Source organism: Electrona antarctica (genome assembly GCF_951216825.1).
Source record: "Electrona antarctica genome assembly, chromosome: 7".
NCBI classification, from domain to species: Eukaryota; Metazoa; Chordata; class Actinopteri; order Myctophiformes; family Myctophidae; genus Electrona; species Electrona antarctica.
The window spans coordinates 13,012,659-13,032,512 of record NC_136812.1 but is presented as its reverse complement, the minus strand read 5'-3'; the positions used below and the strand labels follow the sequence as shown (position 1 = coordinate 13,032,512).

The 19,854-nt window shown below is 40.7% G+C and overlaps 1 protein-coding gene and 1 long non-coding RNA gene across 6 annotated transcripts in view; both read right to left on the bottom strand.

Moving 5' to 3' along the window:
- The window catches only part of LOC306926787, a 51,494-nt gene extending 48,696 nt beyond the window's left edge, over window positions 1-2,798 (bottom strand). The window contains exons 1-4 of the long non-coding RNA XR_013790434.1: window positions 2,568-2,798; window positions 1,423-1,518; window positions 1,159-1,320; window positions 788-857 (exon numbers count right to left, since the gene is read on the bottom strand). This is a non-coding gene — a long non-coding RNA (uncharacterized lncRNA). The remainder of the gene's footprint in view (window positions 1-787; window positions 858-1,158; window positions 1,321-1,422; window positions 1,519-2,567) is intronic.
- Window positions 2,799-7,888: 5,090 nt separating this feature from the next.
- LOC306926843 (nuclear factor 1 C-type-like) overlaps window positions 7,889-19,854 on the bottom strand; it is a 69,644-nt gene continuing 57,678 nt past the window's right edge. For all 5 annotated transcript variants that reach the window (XM_079506310.1, XM_079506312.1, XM_079506311.1 and 2 more), the window contains one exon: window positions 7,889-18,176. In XM_079506310.1, coding sequence (XP_079362436.1) covers window positions 18,156-18,176 — 21 coding nt within the window. In that variant the 3' untranslated portion in view covers window positions 7,889-18,155. The remainder of the gene's footprint in view (window positions 18,177-19,854) is intronic.

The following is a 19,854-nucleotide window of genomic DNA, read 5'->3' as shown; positions in this document are numbered from 1 at the left end:
ATTCAAACTGCTTTGCTTGTGTAAAGACTGGGGAACCAAGCAGCCCATTGGTTTTATGCTTGGCCCCCAACCAGTTCTTCGTGGCTGGTCATAAAAAGCTGAATAACCAAACAACCATGGTGATGAAAAGATAATATAATTGCTCAGAGTATAAACACAAACATTGTTTTACTACCACCGCCTATGGGTAGTTTTGAGTGTTTGTGCACATTAGGCCAGTGTGAACACAAACATTGATGGCAAAAGTGTGGACGCAAATTGTGATTGGCCGGAATGAGATATGATGTATGATGATGTATATGATGATAAGAGCGCCCCTCACTTCACACAGGTGTGATTTTTATAATTATGGACAAATGCAAGGTGGTTCACAATTATTCCAGACAACAGACTAAGCCTGTTAAAGATCTAATCTCATTAATAGCATTTCCCATAGATTTTAACAAACAATGGGAGTCCATTCCACATATGGTCTTTTACAAATATGTTTCTATCCTTCCCTATTTGTGTCAACGCATTAACAGTCTGTCTATGGTTTTGAGTCTTTATGATGGGTAATTCGGTTCAAATCAATAAATAAAACCCAGCATATTCAATCTGTATTTGTCAATTAACAGTCAGATTGTTATTAATTCTTCTCTCTCCCTCTCTCTCTCTCTCTCTCTCTCTCTCTATAAGTGGTGCTCCCTATGGGCAGAAGTGACCATGGCCATTGTCAAATCATGATCCAGTTTTTTTCATTGCACGATCCACATGATAACACAAAGCCTTGAATCATTTCATATACCTGCTTTGCTTAGCATAGAGACGTCATCTTCAGTCTTCTTAAGCTTCTTCTCCAAGGAAAGGTTCTCTTCCTGAAATATTCAAAAGATGGTTTTGGTACGAACGTGACTGGGATACGATACAAAACTACAAGGTGAGTGAGGGTAAGGACGTCTGCAGTTAAATGAGAACTCATTCAAACTGACTTTTCAAAACCACAGTTTTGCTCCTAGAAAACTCAATTCAGTGAGTTACATATTAACATATAAAACATATTTAAATGCATTATGTTAACTCATCTAAACTTCAATAAGCAGAGGCACATTATTTGTCAGTATGTCAGTGCCTTGAAGTGGGGGGCATATAGTTCGACATACCAATAGTCCGACTTACGTGGTTAAGAGTCACCCGTGGCTTTCACGTGCGGTTTTGGTTGGGTTAGGGGTAACCTCGCGCACCAGGCTTTCCACAGGTTAGGGGTAGCGTGTCGGACTCTGTCTCACTCTCAACCAGAGTGAAGTCAGCAGAGCTGTCAAGCACTGGGGACTGACTTAACTTCAGCATACATGTGGATAAAGCATGAAAAAGGATCACTTTGAATGGCTTTTCAAATCAGAATAACCACATTACCAAAGTATTTATAAATACTGTTTGTACCTTGGATTATTATCAGAGTCTGCAGAGATTCAAGGTCAATATATTTATGAGGAGATTCTTTGAAGCTCATCATCAATCCCTGCTGAATCTTTCAACCTATATCAAATGGAATGAAGAAAGGACTCAGAGTAAAGTACATTTTCATCAAACACTTCATAACAGCATTGTAGTGAGCAGTGCAATGTATTTTGTTATTCAAATGCATTTGGATGATGTCCTCTGATGATGTCCTCTGACTGAACAGAAAATATAGGTCAGTATCAGCTTCTGTTAGTTTAAAGAAATAATGAAATAAAGTTAGCCAGTTATAAGTGGTACCCGTATCCTATATTTGTCACAGCCCAAGTTGCAACACTTGATTTTAGACAGAAATAACTGTGTGAGTGGCATAAAGGGATACAGTGTTTGTAAAAACACTGGCAGCCACCCACCGCCAGAGTGGCGGCCACCCATCTAATAACAAAATGAGAGTTCATCATGAGTTTCCTCATCAGAATTCGAATGCCTCACGGTTTAAATTAAATACTTAAATAAAAAACTTTACTGTTTTGTTCTATGGCAAATACACCTGCCAATATCTCTCGACTGTGAATTTTCAAGCTGTTCCGTGTCATTTCTGCATGTAACAGAAGGGGGAGAACTACTCATGGCTGGACAAAGTTATAGTCCCCACTCCCCAGGTGTAGTTCAGCAGCTGTCCACTGCTCCTGCTGAGCTAAAAGGACATATTCTGGTACATGTGCAAATGTCCTTCGCTAATTAAAGTTTACCCTTCCCGTACTAAAGGGATCTCCAACAGGGGGTCCGGGGCCCCTAGGCCTAGGGGCTCCACAGAGTTACTACATGGGGGGCTGCCAAATCTTTGTGGCGATGGGATTTTCTTTTCTCACATTAACCACTTGAACCCTAGCATCCATATTCTGAGGAGAACTTTAGCCAAAAATAGCAGATCTACAAGCTCACAACACCTCGCACTGCAAGGCTTGTGAGCTTGTAGATAGGCTATTTTCGACAAAGAGGTTTGGCAGGGAGGGGGGAAAGAATATTGTCTTCAAAATAATATAACCAAAAGACAACAATTAAGCTTACTGCAACTCCCAACTAAACAGGGGTAAAAAAGAGAATCCAAAAGAAATGCTACCCACCTAAACCCTGGCGTGTGTGTCTTGCGACTTGGCCTGTTTTAGCACCACCATGACGCTGATTTGAAAACTGTGTCAAGTGGCATTTCTTCCTCAGCCTAGTGGGGCTTCGTACACACATAAAGAACGTTCACACAAGTGTTTGGTCAAACCATGTGACTTCCATTGGAAAAGCATTGGGGCGGCCATGAAACACAGGCAGCGCACAGAACATTTGGATGGAGTCTGAAAAATCTGAAAGACCTGTTTCGTTGAATGGCAGAGGGAAAACCACCAGCCCTTTTATACCCTTCCTTCCTGGTAGGCTGCAGCCAATCAGCTCCCATAGGCGCCACCTACATTCTCAATCATCCACCACTCAACTCATTCACTCACTCAGATGATCATACACCTGCCACGGCTCACAGTACACAGGATTACCTCACACAAAGAGGGTTACCTACGTATGCACATTAGGCTATGACATGCACATGAAATCAAATCAGTAATGAAGGTTTTGATGAATTGAACATGGTGGACCCTGTTGTAAACAAGTGTAATGCTTAATTGGGTCGTCCACTCACAGTTAACAGCCTTTGTATTGAGTTTGTGCTTGAAATGTACTGTAATTCTGCAAACTGTTAATAAAATTTTCAATCAATCAATCAAAAGGTGAGATGAAGGCTCTGTACAGTGCATTCAGTCACTCAGTCTCACTATCACAGGGCAAGGGATGTTATCACCATATTATGCCACTAGAGGGCACTGTTACATTACAACAGCCGACCATTTCACTATTAAAATAACACAGGAATAGGCCTACTATTCATATATATATATATATATATATATATATATATATATATATATATATATACGCGCACGCGCACACACACACACACACACACACACACACACACACACACACACACACACACACACACACACACACACACTCTTAAATCCTAAAAAACAATATATATGTTTCAAACTATTCATTGAATTGTTTGAAAAACGTGTGTGTGTGTGTGTGTGTGTGTGTGTGTGTGTGTGTGTGTGTGTGTGTGTGTGTGTGTGTGTGTGTGTGTGTGTGTGTGTGTGTGTGTGTGATTGATTGATTGATTGAACATTTTATTTCACAGTTTGTAGAATGGGTAGGGTACAGTAAGGTAGGGTACAGTTCAAACGAAAGTTACAGGTCAATACAAAAACTGCTGCTGAGAGGATAACCAAAAGCAAAGCCTCAATTTTTAATTAATCAGAAGATTCAGAACATTTAAAGACGTACAAATAGAAGTATATTATACTTCTATGACAAAAAAAAGAAGAAATAATCATATATACTGTAGTTAAAGTGTGTGTGTGTGTGTGTGTGTGTGTGTGTGTGTGTGTGTGTGTGTGTGTGTGTGTGTGTGTGTGTGTGTGTGTGTGTGTGTGTGTGTGTGTGCGTGCGTGCGTGCGTGCGCCTGCGTGCGTGCGTGCGTGCGCGCGCGCGCGTGCACACTCTGCACCTACATTACATTGTCAGTGACTCCATTTATAAATGGACTATTATAGTCATTGCTTACAGCGCCACAAGCTTACAGCTAACAAGAACAGCTGACTCTGCTATAGCTTGAAATGGCCCATTCTGTAAATTAAATGGTGTCAACTAAATACCTGTATTTGGAGACAAATTCAGACAATTCTTGCTAGTGGGGGTATTAAACACTTCTGTGAAGCCTGGTATCTCTGCTGCATGTGCGCACAAAAGAAGGCTGGGGGACAGGGAGAGCAAGGAGAACACTCTAACAAACACTATTTTCTTTGCATTGCACTGTTGGCACGGTTTGACACAGACACTTTGTTGCTTGTGAGGACAATAACTTTCTTTCCTTCTGCATATAGGATAGTTGTGTATGTGTGTATACTCTTAATGTGTATACTGTTGTTCTTTATTGATGGTGCTTCGTATTGTTATTTCTTACCTTTGTATTGCTGTATCCGACAGTACTTTCCTTACCCTTTATCTGTAACTGTACTGTACATCTATCTAGTCTAATGGTAACAAACATGTTGAAAAAGGTTAGAATTAAGAATAGGTCAAATCCCTGGTTCTCCAGGGATCTGGCCGACTTAATCCATGCCAGAAACAGGCAATGGTCACTTGCTAGAAGGTCAAAGCCCTCGCATGACTGGTTATCTTTCCATATCCTTCGAAATAAGTGCACAGCTCTCATTAAGAAATTAAAGGCAGAGCATTACTTATCCCTCACTTCTGATGTGTCCGGAAATCTCCAGCAGAGAGGAGCAGTTGGCCCCCCGCCAAAGCTGCGGGTTGGGGAATCCATTATAAGTGACAAAAAGTGAATGTAAAATGCTTTTAATGATCATTTCAAAAGAGCTGGGCACATATTTGACACACAAAATGCCCCCCTCCTCTCACCAAGGTGCACAGGAGACGGCATCTGCGGCTCCGGATGTATATTTTGATTCTCCTCTAGTGGTCTCTGATGTTTTCCTTGCCCTGTCGTCATTGGACCCAAAAAAGTCCTCGGGTCCTGATGGCCTTGACACTTATGTTTTGAGACTAGCCGCTGCAGTTATTGCTAAGCCCATAACTGACATTTTCAATCTTTCACTAATTTCTCAAAACTTACCTGTTGAGTGGAAACAAGCCTATGTTTCTCCTCTCCTTAAGGCGGGTGACCCTCTTGATGTAAATAACTATAGGCCAATTTCAAATCTCTCTGCCTTAGCAAAAATTCTTGAAGCCCAAGTATCATTACAGGTAAATCAGTTTCTTGATTTGCATATGATCTTAAACCCCATGCAGTCAGGCTTCAGATCCAAGCATAGCACGGTCACAGCATGCCTTACTGTATTGGATGACATCAAGGCTGCCTGGGACAAGTCCTATGTCTGTGCTGCCCTGTTTATTGACTTATGCAAGGCTTTTGATACCGTGGACCACCCTATTTTGCTTGATACTCTGTCCAATATAGGCATGGGTCAAAATGTGAAAAGCTGGTTTAAATGTTACTTGCTGGGTCGGACACTGGGCAGTATTATGCGTGTCTTAAGTACCAGGTCTTATGACTTAACTTAAGACCTGGAGGCGTGGTCAATGCTGTTTGGCCACTCAGAATAGCCAAATGGCATTGATCACGCCTCCAGGTCTTAAGTTAAGTAATAAGACCTGGTACTTAAAACACGCATAATACTGCCCAGTGTGTCTAAATAGGCGGCATTGTGTCTGATCCTGCAACTTTGGAAAAAGGTGTCCCTCAGGGTTCGATATTAGGTCCCCTACTCCTTCTTCTGTACGTGAACAACATCTGTAGTCAATCAAAGCACTCTAGGTATCACATGTATGCAGATGATACGGTTCTGTACAACTGTGCGCCGACTCTTGATGTGGCTGTAGCAAATTTGTCCTTTGATTTCGTCTCCCTGCAGCATGAATTAATAAAGAGCAAATTATTGCTAAATGGCAATAAAACTAAAGCTATGTTGTTCACTCCACGAGCTATTTCAGCTCAAATGACCATCTCCACTCTCGATGGAACTCCCATCGAGTGGGTGGAGTGCTACAAATACCTTGGCTTTTGGTTGGATAAACACCTTAATTTCAAATTTCATATTGATTCCTTGTGCAAAAGGCTTAAATTCACTCTGGGTTTCTTCTACAGATTGAAGGCTTGTTTTGCTTGTTCAGCTTTTTTTTCGGTTTGTTCTCATTGGCATCTCGCAGGCTTCAGCATTAGCATATTTTCATTTATAAAGCCATTCTGGGTGACCTGCCGTCTTACATTTCATCCAAATTCGACTTTGTCCAAAAAGGCCTCAACCTCAGGTCAAATACCAGCATTCAAATCTGAGGGGGGTAAAAAATGTCTGGCCTTCTTTGGCCCTTGGTCGTGGAACGATCTACAGTCCAGACTAAAATTGGCTTTGAAAGTTCCCTTGAGAAGTTTCAAAAGGATCATCCTAGATGTACAGTCCAACACTTGCACATGTTTGGATATGTACTAGCCTATTATGTTCATGCCTATATATTTATTATGTCGGTTCAGATCGTGTATATTGTGTATTTTGCCCTGCTACTAAAAAGTAGGACTTTGGTGAGGTGTTGTATATTCATAGGTACTTTGAGGTGTATTATGGATGTTGTATTTGCTGGTCCAAAATGTAACATTGACGATGTGGTATTGAAGTGTAATTTTATTTCTGCCTCTTGGCCAGTTCCCACTTGAAAAAGAGATGTGTTTTTACTGGTTAAAATAAAGGTTAAATAAAAAATGAAAATGGTGGAAGCTGTCCATAAGCCCTTCTTCATACAGTACCAGAGCCATGTATCTAAAAGGCCTCCTTGCTGGCTGCAGTCATTGCATACGTATGTGGCTGGGGTGGTGGTAGAATGGTAGATGATGCACTGAGATTTGACTACAGTTCCTGGAGGGAGAGAAGCTCACCTCACATGATGTGCTTGACCGACCACACCACTCGCTGTAGGTTGTTCTGTTTGCGGGCGGTGCAGTTTCCGTACCAGGCATGGTAACACAGCCTGACAGAACAACTTCAACGGAACTGTTGTAGTAGAGCGTGCTCCTCGATGTGCACTCCGAAGAACTTGAACTTGCTAAAATCGTCAAAGTAACTAGTAACTAGTCACAGAAGTTTTCAAATAATAGTGGAGTAAAAGTACAATATTTGCCATTGAGATGTAGTGGTAGAAGTACTACAAATTAAAAAATACCTCAAACTTTAAATACAATACTTGAGTTGTCACTTTACACCACTGGAAAAACCTCAGTATTTTCTGTTCTCCCTCCAACATTTAATTAGCTCCATTTGTGTTTGGACCATAGACTGTAAGGTTTGGACCTCTATATTGTCATGCTCTGTCTTCAAGCATCACTGTTTTGTGAGCCAGCTTACCACAAAAAAATCACACTTGTGTGAAGTGAGGGGCACTCTTATCATCATACATCATATCCTGTGCTCAGCCAATCAAATCATCACAAATGTCATTCGGCCAATCACTTTTGGCGTCTTCACTTTTCCACCTTTTATCACTTTTATCAATATGAACTTTGCTCAGCCAATCAAATCATCGCTATGGGGTGATCAGCCAATCATCAGCCAATGTTTGTGTTCACACAGACCCACAAAACTGGGCATAGGAGGAGCTAGCGCCCCTCAAAAACAAAGCATAAATACATAAATATAAGCATTTATGTAAAATAACATGGGCAAATAAATGCTGACCTGAAAACTTGAATTCAAAGGAAACTGAAAATCAACTTTTATATAATCTCAAATAAATGGAAAGTATGTGGAAATAATTGCAATAAAAAACACAATTGAGTTGTGGCATAGCTTGTTTATTAATGGTATATTTTGCATAGGGAAACATACTCACTTCCAGTAATGAATTGATCAGCATCTGCTGATAGCAATGGCTGAATAGGGTTATAATGAAATATTATCAAAGCTCTTAATATTCCCCACACCAGCTCAATAACAGTTCAGAAACATGCTGCTCTTGAGGTCAAATAGCCTGATTTATATTTCATCTGACGACCGTGTCACTAGTAAAAATGTACCTCGTGCTTTATTCTTGTGGAAAAACAGTTAATTTTGGTCTTATTAATGGCAACAGAAAATGAACAAAAACTTCTCTAAGCCCTCTGAAGAGGGAATATTTTATTCACTGGTCACTTATGTCAGAATTTATGATCCTATATGCGTAAATGAAGCCTTTGAAGCGGGCAAATTCATACGCATAATTAATGCTTAATTAGCACAAAATGAAAGATTGATTCATCATTCATTAAGTGTCAATGACATAGATGAATTTGCATAGCGATAATTTACTCCCTTTTCAAACGTCATTAGATGGCCCAGATCACTTCTAATACTGTTGATAGTGATAGCTATGCTGCAGGCCATGTAAAGTGAATGCCGGCTTGAAGCCCAGGGTTAGCCCACTCCACTGCCAGTGTAAAAGGGTAAGTATTAGCCCAAGGCAAAAAGCTCTACTAGGCGGGCTTACAAAGATTGACTTTTAAATGGCTGTCTTTAACTAAATGTGTTATTATATACACTGCCGTATGACAAAGTATAAATCAGGCTTAAGGAAATTGTGAAAAGGCAAATTTCTCGTCGCTCTGGGCTTTTTTCGTCTAATAGCAGAGCTGTTCCTCCTTATGTTCGATCTGGTGTGGGGGACACATGTCTGGCGGCAAGCAAAAGCGGTCCTTTACAATAATATTATCTGAAAAGTTATAATGAGAAAAGAAGTCCTTAAAATATGACACTGCATTAAAAATGTTCTCTGAGAAACAAACCATGTTTCTTCCCTTCTTTAGAAACTGTCGTCTACAGCACATGGAGAAAACTGTGCAGAAAAAAACTAAGTACCAACAGATACAGAAATGAACCGATAACGCGCTGCTGTCAGAGGAAAACCTTGTATCTCTAAAAAAGTCAGAGTTTACATAATTAAGAAATATGGAAAATTGGTTTTCCAACTTTTGTATATCATTGGAACTACATAAAAATTGTTTGTTTGTGTGCCTGTGCCAGCCAGGGCCGGGAAGCTTAGCACATAATGAAAAATTCAAGTATGAAAATAAAAAAATGGAAACTGCCAATATTAGAGTTACTTGGTTTTCAGTCAACAAACAGCAGCAACAGAGTGGGAGTAGAACATAGGGGAATCACATAAACGGTTATAGAAAAGAGACCTCTATGAAAACGAACATAACACTTTCATGTTTCAATAGCTAATTCCAACCAGCCTCTATACCTCTTATTGCATCCAGCCATACATTTGGAGAGGTCTGAGTCATTCCTCTGCCAACAATGCAAACAGAAATTATCAAGAGCCATTATAACGGCTTACTTGAAAAACCCAGAGATTTTATTTTTTATTTTTTTGTCGTGGTTGCTAATAATGCTAACGGTGATCATCCATAACCATTATAACTGCTAACAAAATACTTTAAGAATATGTCAGAAAAGTTATAATTGGTACCGATTCTAGCCAATCAACATTTATTACCCAGAACAGCACTTAAGTTTGTATCAGAGTAAAGAAGAAAAAAAAAATAGAGAGAATTCTGAAGACATAAAACTGTATCCCAATGAAAATCTCCATCTAACATGGGCTCAAATGAGATGATCTGTAATGATGTACATGCTTTGTCAAACTGCCCATTTTTACAGTGCATATTTCTAAATGAAAACGGAAAATGTGGTTGTTCCACACTTCTAGCTGGCCCTTTCCCCCCCACTTTCTGTTCTCTCTATTTTTTTATACTCTTTGGTTTGTATGGCTTGTCACCTCAGGACCTGCATGGCCCACTTCTATTGGCCAGGGCTGGCGATGACCTCACCGCAGACCACCAATCCCCTCCAGACTACTATGATGTGTCACATGACCATGCAGTACAGTCATTTGAATACAACAGTACTGCACAGCTTAGCATACAAAACAATTCAAATTAAAATCAGCAGTAAACATGATAGGCACTGCTTGTTGAAATCATTTTTGGTTTTTCTCAGTTTTCAAGCTGTTGACCTGCTGGTTTATTTAAAATAAATAGAGGAGAGAGAGAGAAAATATGCCAACTGGGATGGGGCAATTTCTTTGACCTGATGAGAGAACCATGGAAGGCTAAACATGGAGGTAGAACATCATTATTCAAAGAACATTTTCATCAACCCTAATAGCTCAGTCTCTGGCGATGACAACATTCTCACCTTGTTTTACTGTTTTGACATGGAAGTGAGAAATGTCCTAGTTCCCCGTTGGCCAAAACAAGCTCAAAACCAAAGCTCAGTTTACCAACCTCACTCTCAGGTTCATGGAGGTATAAAACCCAAAACATGCTCCCTGTTACCAGGTGGTCAGTTACAATGGTAATGTTGTGTTACATCGTTTAAAATGGCGTTTCATTGTTTAAAATGGCTTGTTTTTCTTGTAGAGTGTGTTTGATATATCTTGTCAAGTCACCAAGGCCAATCAACCATGGCACTAGTTCTTCACTGTTCGAGTAAAATCCCCCATTTTGTAGACAGAACACAGTACATACGATGTCTCGACCTGGCATGTTCATCAGTAATAATCAGCATACCCAGACAGGGCGGTGAACAGCTACTCTAAATGAAATAAAAACGTTTCAAATAAACAAACTAATATGCAAGATGCTGGTTTATCTAATCTGTACTATTTTGATGATGACAGGAAAAAAAGACAGAACATCATCAGTGCTCAGACCACAAATAAAAGCCTCTCAGTGACAACAGCAGATTTAAACCTCACACTTTGCATAATAACACTGATTACCTCTCTGCTGAAACAGCCTCAGAGATACTTTTCCGTGCTACGGACCTATCATGATTGGCATTGTCATTGCGTTTAGAGAAGGTAGCCGAATCTCCTTGGGCATTTAGTCTGTGGTTATATGATGATTAGACAGTCAGACAGCGATAGTACAGAGTGATAGATATGAAGAAGGATCACACTTCACAACCTGCTTCAACACAAATTCAGTTCTGTGACGTTCCATAATGTTGGCAGCCTGTCATTCAATATGCCTTTCAAGAGCCCCTATAGACAACGTTTGGCTTTGGTAAATAGAAACATTATTGGCCACCTCAGTTGGTTCTTTACAAATACAGTTTTTCCTATTTGAGGCATATCTATAGCATACTGTATACAGTACACACCCAATAGTTTGGTGATTGGTCGTTTTAGTAGCGTCCCCATAATGCTGCTCCATGGTATTGCTAATTCACTTGTGATTCTATGCTAGCTGATCTAAATGTCTTATTATGGATATGTTTTTGTTTTCTGGGCAGACATATTGGACTACTAATTCGTAGTTCCAGATAAGGGGCAGCAACCATGCTCAGAATACAATTCCAAACAATTCCCTTTGTTCTAGCCTCATCCATTTATTGTTGTATATGAAGAATTGACCAAGAAGAAGCACCATGTGGGACTGAGTGACCTTCTATTTTGTGGTGTCATACTACAAATCACTCACAGATTAGTGTCGGCTATTTCTTGATTTATATTAGGACAGACGCTCACAGATAAAATAAAGTCGCAATGCTGAGGCTCTGGCGTGTCTGTCTGTTCTGTCAGTTATCTTGTTTCTTTCTGCTGTTCTCTGTTCTGTCTGTCTGTAGTCTTTGAGGGCTGGCAAGCTGTGTTGCCATTATTATGCTGACAGTTAATTCACCTCACTAACCACAGCATACCGTAACACCCAGTTAACCCCACCATCCCCATCATCACAGCCTCACACATTTCTTACTCACTCTGACATACTTCACATAATTTAAAGCTTTTCTTCATCTCTACTGTTCTCAGCAGTTAGCAATGAGCAACAAGTCACAGATTAAAAGAGTTTGGACATGGTGTTGTTGTTTAGTAATAGCCATGTTACACCACAACCCTGAAGCTACTGGTTCCACAGAAGGACCAGTAACACGTTACTACCTCAAGTATAAAATGGCCAAACTCTTTATTTTCTTGACTTCAGTTAACAAGGGTATAAACCAACACAAATGAAACTAACTTCAAGCTGAGAGGCTCCTGTTCTTTCGTAGAGACAACGCTCTGCTCTGTTGACCCATGTAACCCTATAGTTTTCAACACACCATATCTCTTCTATTCATCACTTCTCATCTCACCATCCTTTAGTTTACACATAGTTACATCTTTGCATCAGTCCACCCAGGTTTCTTCCATTACATGGAACATAGTATATTCTGTGGCTTGGCCACTGGCTTTAAAGAGCCCAACTTTACACACACAAACATGGACAATCTTAAAACATCCTATACACATTGTATCCTTTTTATCGATATGCCTATGTTGTACATCATATTATACACACTATTGTGTTGAAAACTGTAATAGTTCTACAAGCAAAGTAACAATAACAAATACAAAATAAACTAAAATGAAAGCCAAGTTGAGTAGGCATAGACTATGCCTAATATAGTGTTTAGTGCATGCATCAGAATGAAGCTCAAACCTCACTTATGGCCTCTTTTTAACATCCCGTCACACGATCAGTCACATGGTCAAACTCAGCCAATAAAGAAATGGACGGTGTTCTGCGGGGCCTATCAGAAAGCTGCAGAACCTTGGAGCCCACCAATAGCTGACAGGCATAACTCCAAAACTAACCCTATACTCGATGCCTTATCCATTTCATGGAAGTCACACTCTGTGGCTTGGCCACGAACCTCAAATTAACTACATGTTAATACAGTACATGAAAAATACGGGCATATAGCTCAACACCTGACAAAATATTCACAATAAATAGTAAGACTTTCTGAACGGACAAGGTGCCTCTCTCCAACACTATTATGTCTATGTACGACATATTTAATACTTATTCATACATTAAAATCGCCATGACAGCATCAGCACAGCAGAGGGGAGAAAGAGCTAACTACAGACAAAATGGCTTTTATTCATATACTGTATCATATTGTGAATATTTGATCAGGAGTTTCCACCATTTCCACAAGATCTCTCTTTTTCTTTCAGATCTGGGATTCTTAACCCTATCACTAACCATTGTGCCATTATCAGATCCAAGGTAGCTAGCTAGCCATAACTACACTCTTTTACAGAATGTCACTTTCAGCACATCCAAGGGGGTAGTTTAAAAATCACACATTATGAAATGTTCCAACATATGTTGTACGACACGTTCGCCAGAAGCACATTTTGACACATGTTGCTGTTACGTATTCTGTTGAAAAGTAACATACACCGTAAAATCCTGAGTGTCAATTTAACCACATGAACCCCTAGTTTGAACCGTAGACCAAGGACCAGATGGGGGGGATTACTACATCTCCACACTGGCCTTGGAACGCCACGGGATCCCCCAGGAGGAAGTTACTAATGTTGCTCTGGAGAGGGAAGTCTGGAGCTCTCTGCTGGAACTGTTGCCCGCACGACCGGACTCCGAATAAGCGGTTGAAGATGGATGGATGGACCCTAGCACCCTACTCTGGGGGCAAACATTCGGCGAGGATCGAAGATCGTTTATTTTCCGCAAAGATACTTGGTGTAGAGGGAAAAAAGGAGGGGGCCTATAATAGACCCCTGGGGGACTCCGGTCAACTAAGTATAAGTGGATAACTCAGAGAGTATGCAAATGGAACTAAATGGACCCTTACGGGTGTGTTTTCTTCCATTAGCACACTCTCGGAGAGAAAATGAACACTGAGGATTATACCGTGTACATGCAGAGAAGCTGGTGAAGGCGTTCCACAGAAAGACCCTCAGGTTAGTATTGTTACTGACAGAACCATTTGAAGGATCTCTTTTTAATGGACCATTTTCTCCTAAACCTAAAAAAAAACTGTCTACCAGCTAAACTGGGCAACAACAAGCAGTCACACATGCAGCATTTTTTTCATGTTTTTTGTATTTTTGAAATGTTACCAGTTTGTACCAAGAAAAGAAAAAGAATGATTTACTTTTCCTTAATAATGTATTACCGTTATTTTAACTAAAGGCAAGGCACATAATGTGTTTTATGAAATATCGTGCAAAAGAGAAGTTTAACAACAGGGCTATTATTAAAATCCAAAGGGGAGTAGATCACTCTTCCATTATAGCGCCCTCTGGTGTCATACAGAGGGAAAGAGCAGAGGGGAAGAATGAATATCAGAAAGAGGAAAAAAGGACTAAGAACGGGATCAGGAGGGAGAGGTATCATCAGGTTGAGCCATGCATTCTTTAGGTCAGCACAGCGACCACAGCAGCACCATGCAGTTTACATCAGCTTTCAGCTAACTTTAATGCCAAATTTATATTCCGTCATCCGACCGTGTCCTGTCTGTGCCCAAAATAATATCCTATCTACGAGCTCAGAACTCGTCGCCCAGGGATTCATCGCCATGCTGGCTTGTGGTGGAAATTGTTGTCAAAATATTGTTTTGCCACGGACATATGAAATGAAATTACACGGACACATAAAGAGCCCTCAATGACCATTACATGTCTGTAACTCTGAGAGTTTGTACAGGTCTGTAACTCTGAGAGTTTGTACAGGTCTGTAACTCTGAGAGTGTGTACACACGGACCCTTACAGTATGTTATGGGTCCATTTGGTTCCATTCATTGACAACAGCTCTCAGAGTTATGGGGCGTCCTTGAAAATAAAACATTTGAGAACGTCTGTGGATCTCCTATATAATGTGCCATACATAATGTGTCATAGTAAACTGGAGGCTGACATTCAGTCATTGGGTCTTATGATCAAAATAAGGACATTGTAATGGTGTGTAAAAAACGATAGAATTTGAAACAGACGAGGCAGACAAGTCTTGCCATGGACACATTTGTCCGCGTACGGACCTATCGATGACCCCCGGTCGTCGCAACTCGACGCATTGTGAGCTTGTTGATTGGATAGTTTTTTGCACGGGACACGTCATACAAATAAGTATAAATCAGGCTCAACACACGTTAACCCAAACCCTCTTTGAACCCAGTATTACGATCCAGGCCATTGACCAGGTTCACACGGCAGCCATTTTGTTCTTACATCATACTTAATGTACGTTGGAAAAATAGCCACCATGTGAATATGGTCAATATCAGCACCTTCTTTTAGATAATCCTAACCTGTAGCAGTCATAGGCCACTGCTAACTTTAACCCTAAAAATAAAAAACCTGGCGGGTCAAACAAATTTCCCTCTCACACAGAACACCTAATTACTGTACAATACACTGTTTTTCAAGAGCACAAGGCTATAGAGGTTTGCGCAATGTGGCCATTTGATATCAAACACTTGTAGAGTGTGCAATACGACTTTGTATAAGCAGACCGGTCCTCTCAGAAGACCCGATCTGAAATAGACGAAATGTCACAAGAAAGCTATCTTACTTTTTGTACCTCTGCTGGAATTGTATATTATTGAATGATCATCAATGCAAATTAGATAATTTCGGATATACACAACAGACTGCTTTACGCGTGCTGATGACGTGTTTCACGATTAGATTTTTGTTTTGACCTAGTCTCGGCCTAAAGACCTTTCATATGGTTCAGACCTCTCTCAGACGTCTGACCATTAGCAATGTGCAGGAGGTAACGCTTCCTTGTTCCTTTTGTCTTGTTTAAACTGTGCCTTTATAGTCATGTTCCAACTTCTAATTGACGTTTGGTATATATTGATATTGACTTTGTATAAGACCTGTGTTGAAGTTTCCATTCCACGTTAAACATGAGAAACGTTCAAACAAAGCTGTTTAAAAGTCGCACACCTCAAATCGGGCTTGAAGAATGTACACTAACCTAATGCACTGTAGCGCTGTTGTGTGATCTATTCTTGGCATGTTGCACATAGAAAACCCAACGTGCTGAAACCGACCAGAAACCAAATCAAAGCATTTGGGCGCCACTTGGGCCTGCGTCTATAAATGTATCTGAGCTAGTTCATCCTTACACATCCCCCACATCAACTCTTAATTTCGCTGCCATGGTTACCATGGGTTACAGCTTTAGAGAAATACGCCTCCATGCTTTCAGCCCTGGAGGAAGGGTCAAGAAGGATCATGAGGATGGGATGAGTTCTGCACTTGAACTCTTGGTTATAGGAAAGCTAGAACCGGAGAGGGAACCTGGGTTTTGTGCTCAGTTCAAAGTTCAGCTCATGTACCCTGCTGTCAAAACCATTTGACAACCTCTACAATAACACAGTAAAACCCACCTTGCTTGGCAACGTGCCACACTACTATCACGCCAAAAAGCTGCTCCAAATAAAAGTGCAATGCCTGTTTATATCCAATAGTATTACACCTATAGATACAAGTACAAACCCCTTTTCCCCCAAATAACCAATACTGAGTCCGCTGAGACACTCAGGGACAGAAAATCTACACACACGACAAAGTCTCCTCGGGTAAGAGCAGGGATGAGTTGTGGAGATACAGGAACCATATTCACATTCTTGCACACACAGCCACACAATGTCAAGAGTTTCATGTCCCGACACACACACACACGCACGCACGCGCACACACACACGCACACGCACACACACACACACACACACACACACGCACACGCACACACACACACACACACACACACACACGTCGCCACACCGTGATAGAGTTTCAAACACACGTGCTAGACATAACATCAGCATCACAATCAAAGCTATCTTGGCATTTCAACATTACATCTTCTTCTACAGCTGTTTTACAGCGGTAGCTCAACTCAAGTCGCCATTCTTAATCGATCTGGGCACAGATAAGGTCCAACGAGGGCTTTAGCCCCTGTCACCCACAGTCCTGTGACTGTCCAAGAATATCGTCATCCATGTAGTTTTTACATCGTCACTTAAACGGGGCAAGATGTGCATGAAAAAAAGAGGTACACTGTTTTGGGTGTACCCTTTTTTTGCTGGCGTCCCGCCCCTACCCTCCAAAATATCTGTGCAAGCTGTCCCACCACTACCAGTACCACTGTGTATGCAACTGTAGCATTGTGTGCTGTGTTAGAGTACTGTTAGGCATGAACATAGCTCTTACATTCCACCATGATTCATTGTTTACCTAATTCAAAAACAAAAAAGCACAATCAAAACAGTCTTTAAGAAACATGAGCCTCGTCTGAAAGCAACATGACAGGTATACAGGCCGATGATTGTCAATAAAAAGGAAAGAGAAAGCCTCTGTCTTTTGGTGGGAAGAGAGAGCAACGAGCTGCGCTGTTTGAACTCCCGATCTTCCCGAGCACATCCAAAAACATAGTGAAAAGTGCAAAGAAATAATATATCAAAAAACTGGGTCTCTTTCACTCTCTCTTTCTGGTTGATTCAGAAAATAAGGGAGGCTTATTTGCATATATAAGAAGCAGCACCTGCAGCGGAGAGGGGCATTCTGAGAGTGATGAGGGTCGGAGGAGGAGAGAGGGTCGGGGGGCACGGGGGTGGTATGGCCCTAGTGTCCTTCCCAGTTTGAGGAGGCCTCAATGTTTAGGGCAAGGGGCCCGCCGCGGGATAGAAGACTACCATTCTGGGAGTGGTCAGGGGAAGAGAAGAGAAGGAAGGTATAGAGACATGTCCGTCCCATGTAACAAACCTTGTTGTTGTTGTTGTTGCCTCGGGGATATCTTTTAGGACAGGGGCCTCATGGGACGCGGTAGAGATAAGAGGCCTGAATCTGGCCGGTGGCTTCGCGGCTGACAGTTTGTGTGGGCTGCGCCGAACGAACACCCCCTTCAATCCATCGCTGCTGTTTGAACATCACAGCCGGGTCTCATTGGTGTTCGTCTTCCATCATCATCACTCTTTGCATTGTATTTGGTTTGGGGGTGTGCCCGCGGTTCTCCGTCTGTCTGTCTCTTTCTGTCTTGTCTGTCTCTCCATCCGAAGGAAGTCTCTTAACATGTTTAGGTTTAGATACACATATATAAATATATTCGGATGTACATTTATATATGCATAACGACAACACATTATGCTTTTATATGCGTGTGTTTTCAGGCTTCTGTTTTCTTGACAGCGTCATTGCCTCTCCTTCAGGACGTTGGCTTTGTCATGATCGTCAGCCGTCTTCTAAAGGTCACTCAGTTGCCGAGGTACCAAGACTGAAACAAATGGAGAAGACACATTCAGGTACAAAACACAAACAAATGGAGAAGACACATTCAGGTACCAAGACTGAAACAAATGGAGAAGACACATTCAGGTACCAAGACTGAAACAAATGGAGAAGACACATTCAGGTACCAAGACTGAAACAAATGGAGAAGACACATTCAGGTACCAAGACTGAAACAAATGGAGAAGACACATTCAGGTACCAAGACTGAAACAAATGGAGAAGACACATTCAGGTACAAAACACACAAACAAGACTGAAACAAATGGAGAAGACACATTCAGGTACAAAACACACAAACAAGACTGAAACAAATGGAGAAGACACATTCAGGTACAAAACACACAAACAAGACTGAAACAAATGGAGAAGACACATTCAGGTACAAAACACAAACAAATGGAGAAGACACATTCAGGTACCAAGACTGAAACAAATGGAGAAGACACATTCAGGTACAAAACACACAAACAAGACTGAAACAAATGGAGAAGACACATTCAGGTACAAAACACACAAACAAGACTGAAACAAATGGAGAAGACACATTCAGGTACAAAACACACAAACAAGACTGAAACAAATGGAGAAGACACATTCAGGTACAAAACACACAAACAAGACTGAAACAAATGGAGAAGACACATTCAGGTACAAAACACACAAACAAGACTGAAACAAATGGAGAAGACACATTCAGGTACAAAACACACAAACAAACTAGGGATGTTCGATGTTGACTTTTTGGCCGATATCCGATATCCCGATATTGTCCAACTCCTAATTTCCGATTACCGATATGATATGATATGATATATGCGGTCGTGGAATTAACACAGTATGCCTAATTTTATTGTGATGCCATAAATATAAGGTTTTCCAAATAAAAATGAACATTATCATTAATTCAGGAGAAATTGAAATTAATTAAAACCGGTAATGATATCCATTTGTTATGCAAATATCTGGCCGATAATATCGGACATCCCTAAAACAATCAGCAAATTTGTGGGCCTACAAAGACACATTTGGAACATATCCTAGTCAGCATTGTGTGTGATCATTAAAATACCAACCACTACATATCATCTCAGAGCTGGGATATAAGTGCAGACTATTTGTTTTTATATTTGGCAGACAGTTGTTAGAGGGTTCCAACAACGTGGGATGCCCAAAAAGGAGGCAAAACGTCTGGCAAAGTATAACAATTTACAATTTAGGCATTTAGCAGACGCTCTTAATCCAGAGCGACTTACATTAAGCAATAAAAAAGCATGGCATACATCACATATATAAAAAGTAGTTATCATGAATCATGTGTGTTCATGTTACTTACAGTATACCCATAGCGTACGTATCATGAAAACACATTTTGTGAATGTAACGTTACTGCACCTAAAATATTTGTGTCCTTGTATGCATCTTCGTGCAAACATGTACACACACAGTCATCTCTGGCTTATCTTTAAGAATAAAATTAAATACAAAATTAAAATACTAGTACTTTTCTGAAGTACATATTGTACTTTCTTTTATCGTTTAAACCATCTGCATCTAATAGAACAAAGTGTGACAGTTGAAAGATGTGATGTTTATAAACCCCTCAAACTATTAAATCGATATTAAAGCCACGAATCTGTGAAAATAAATGCATCACAGAGCCA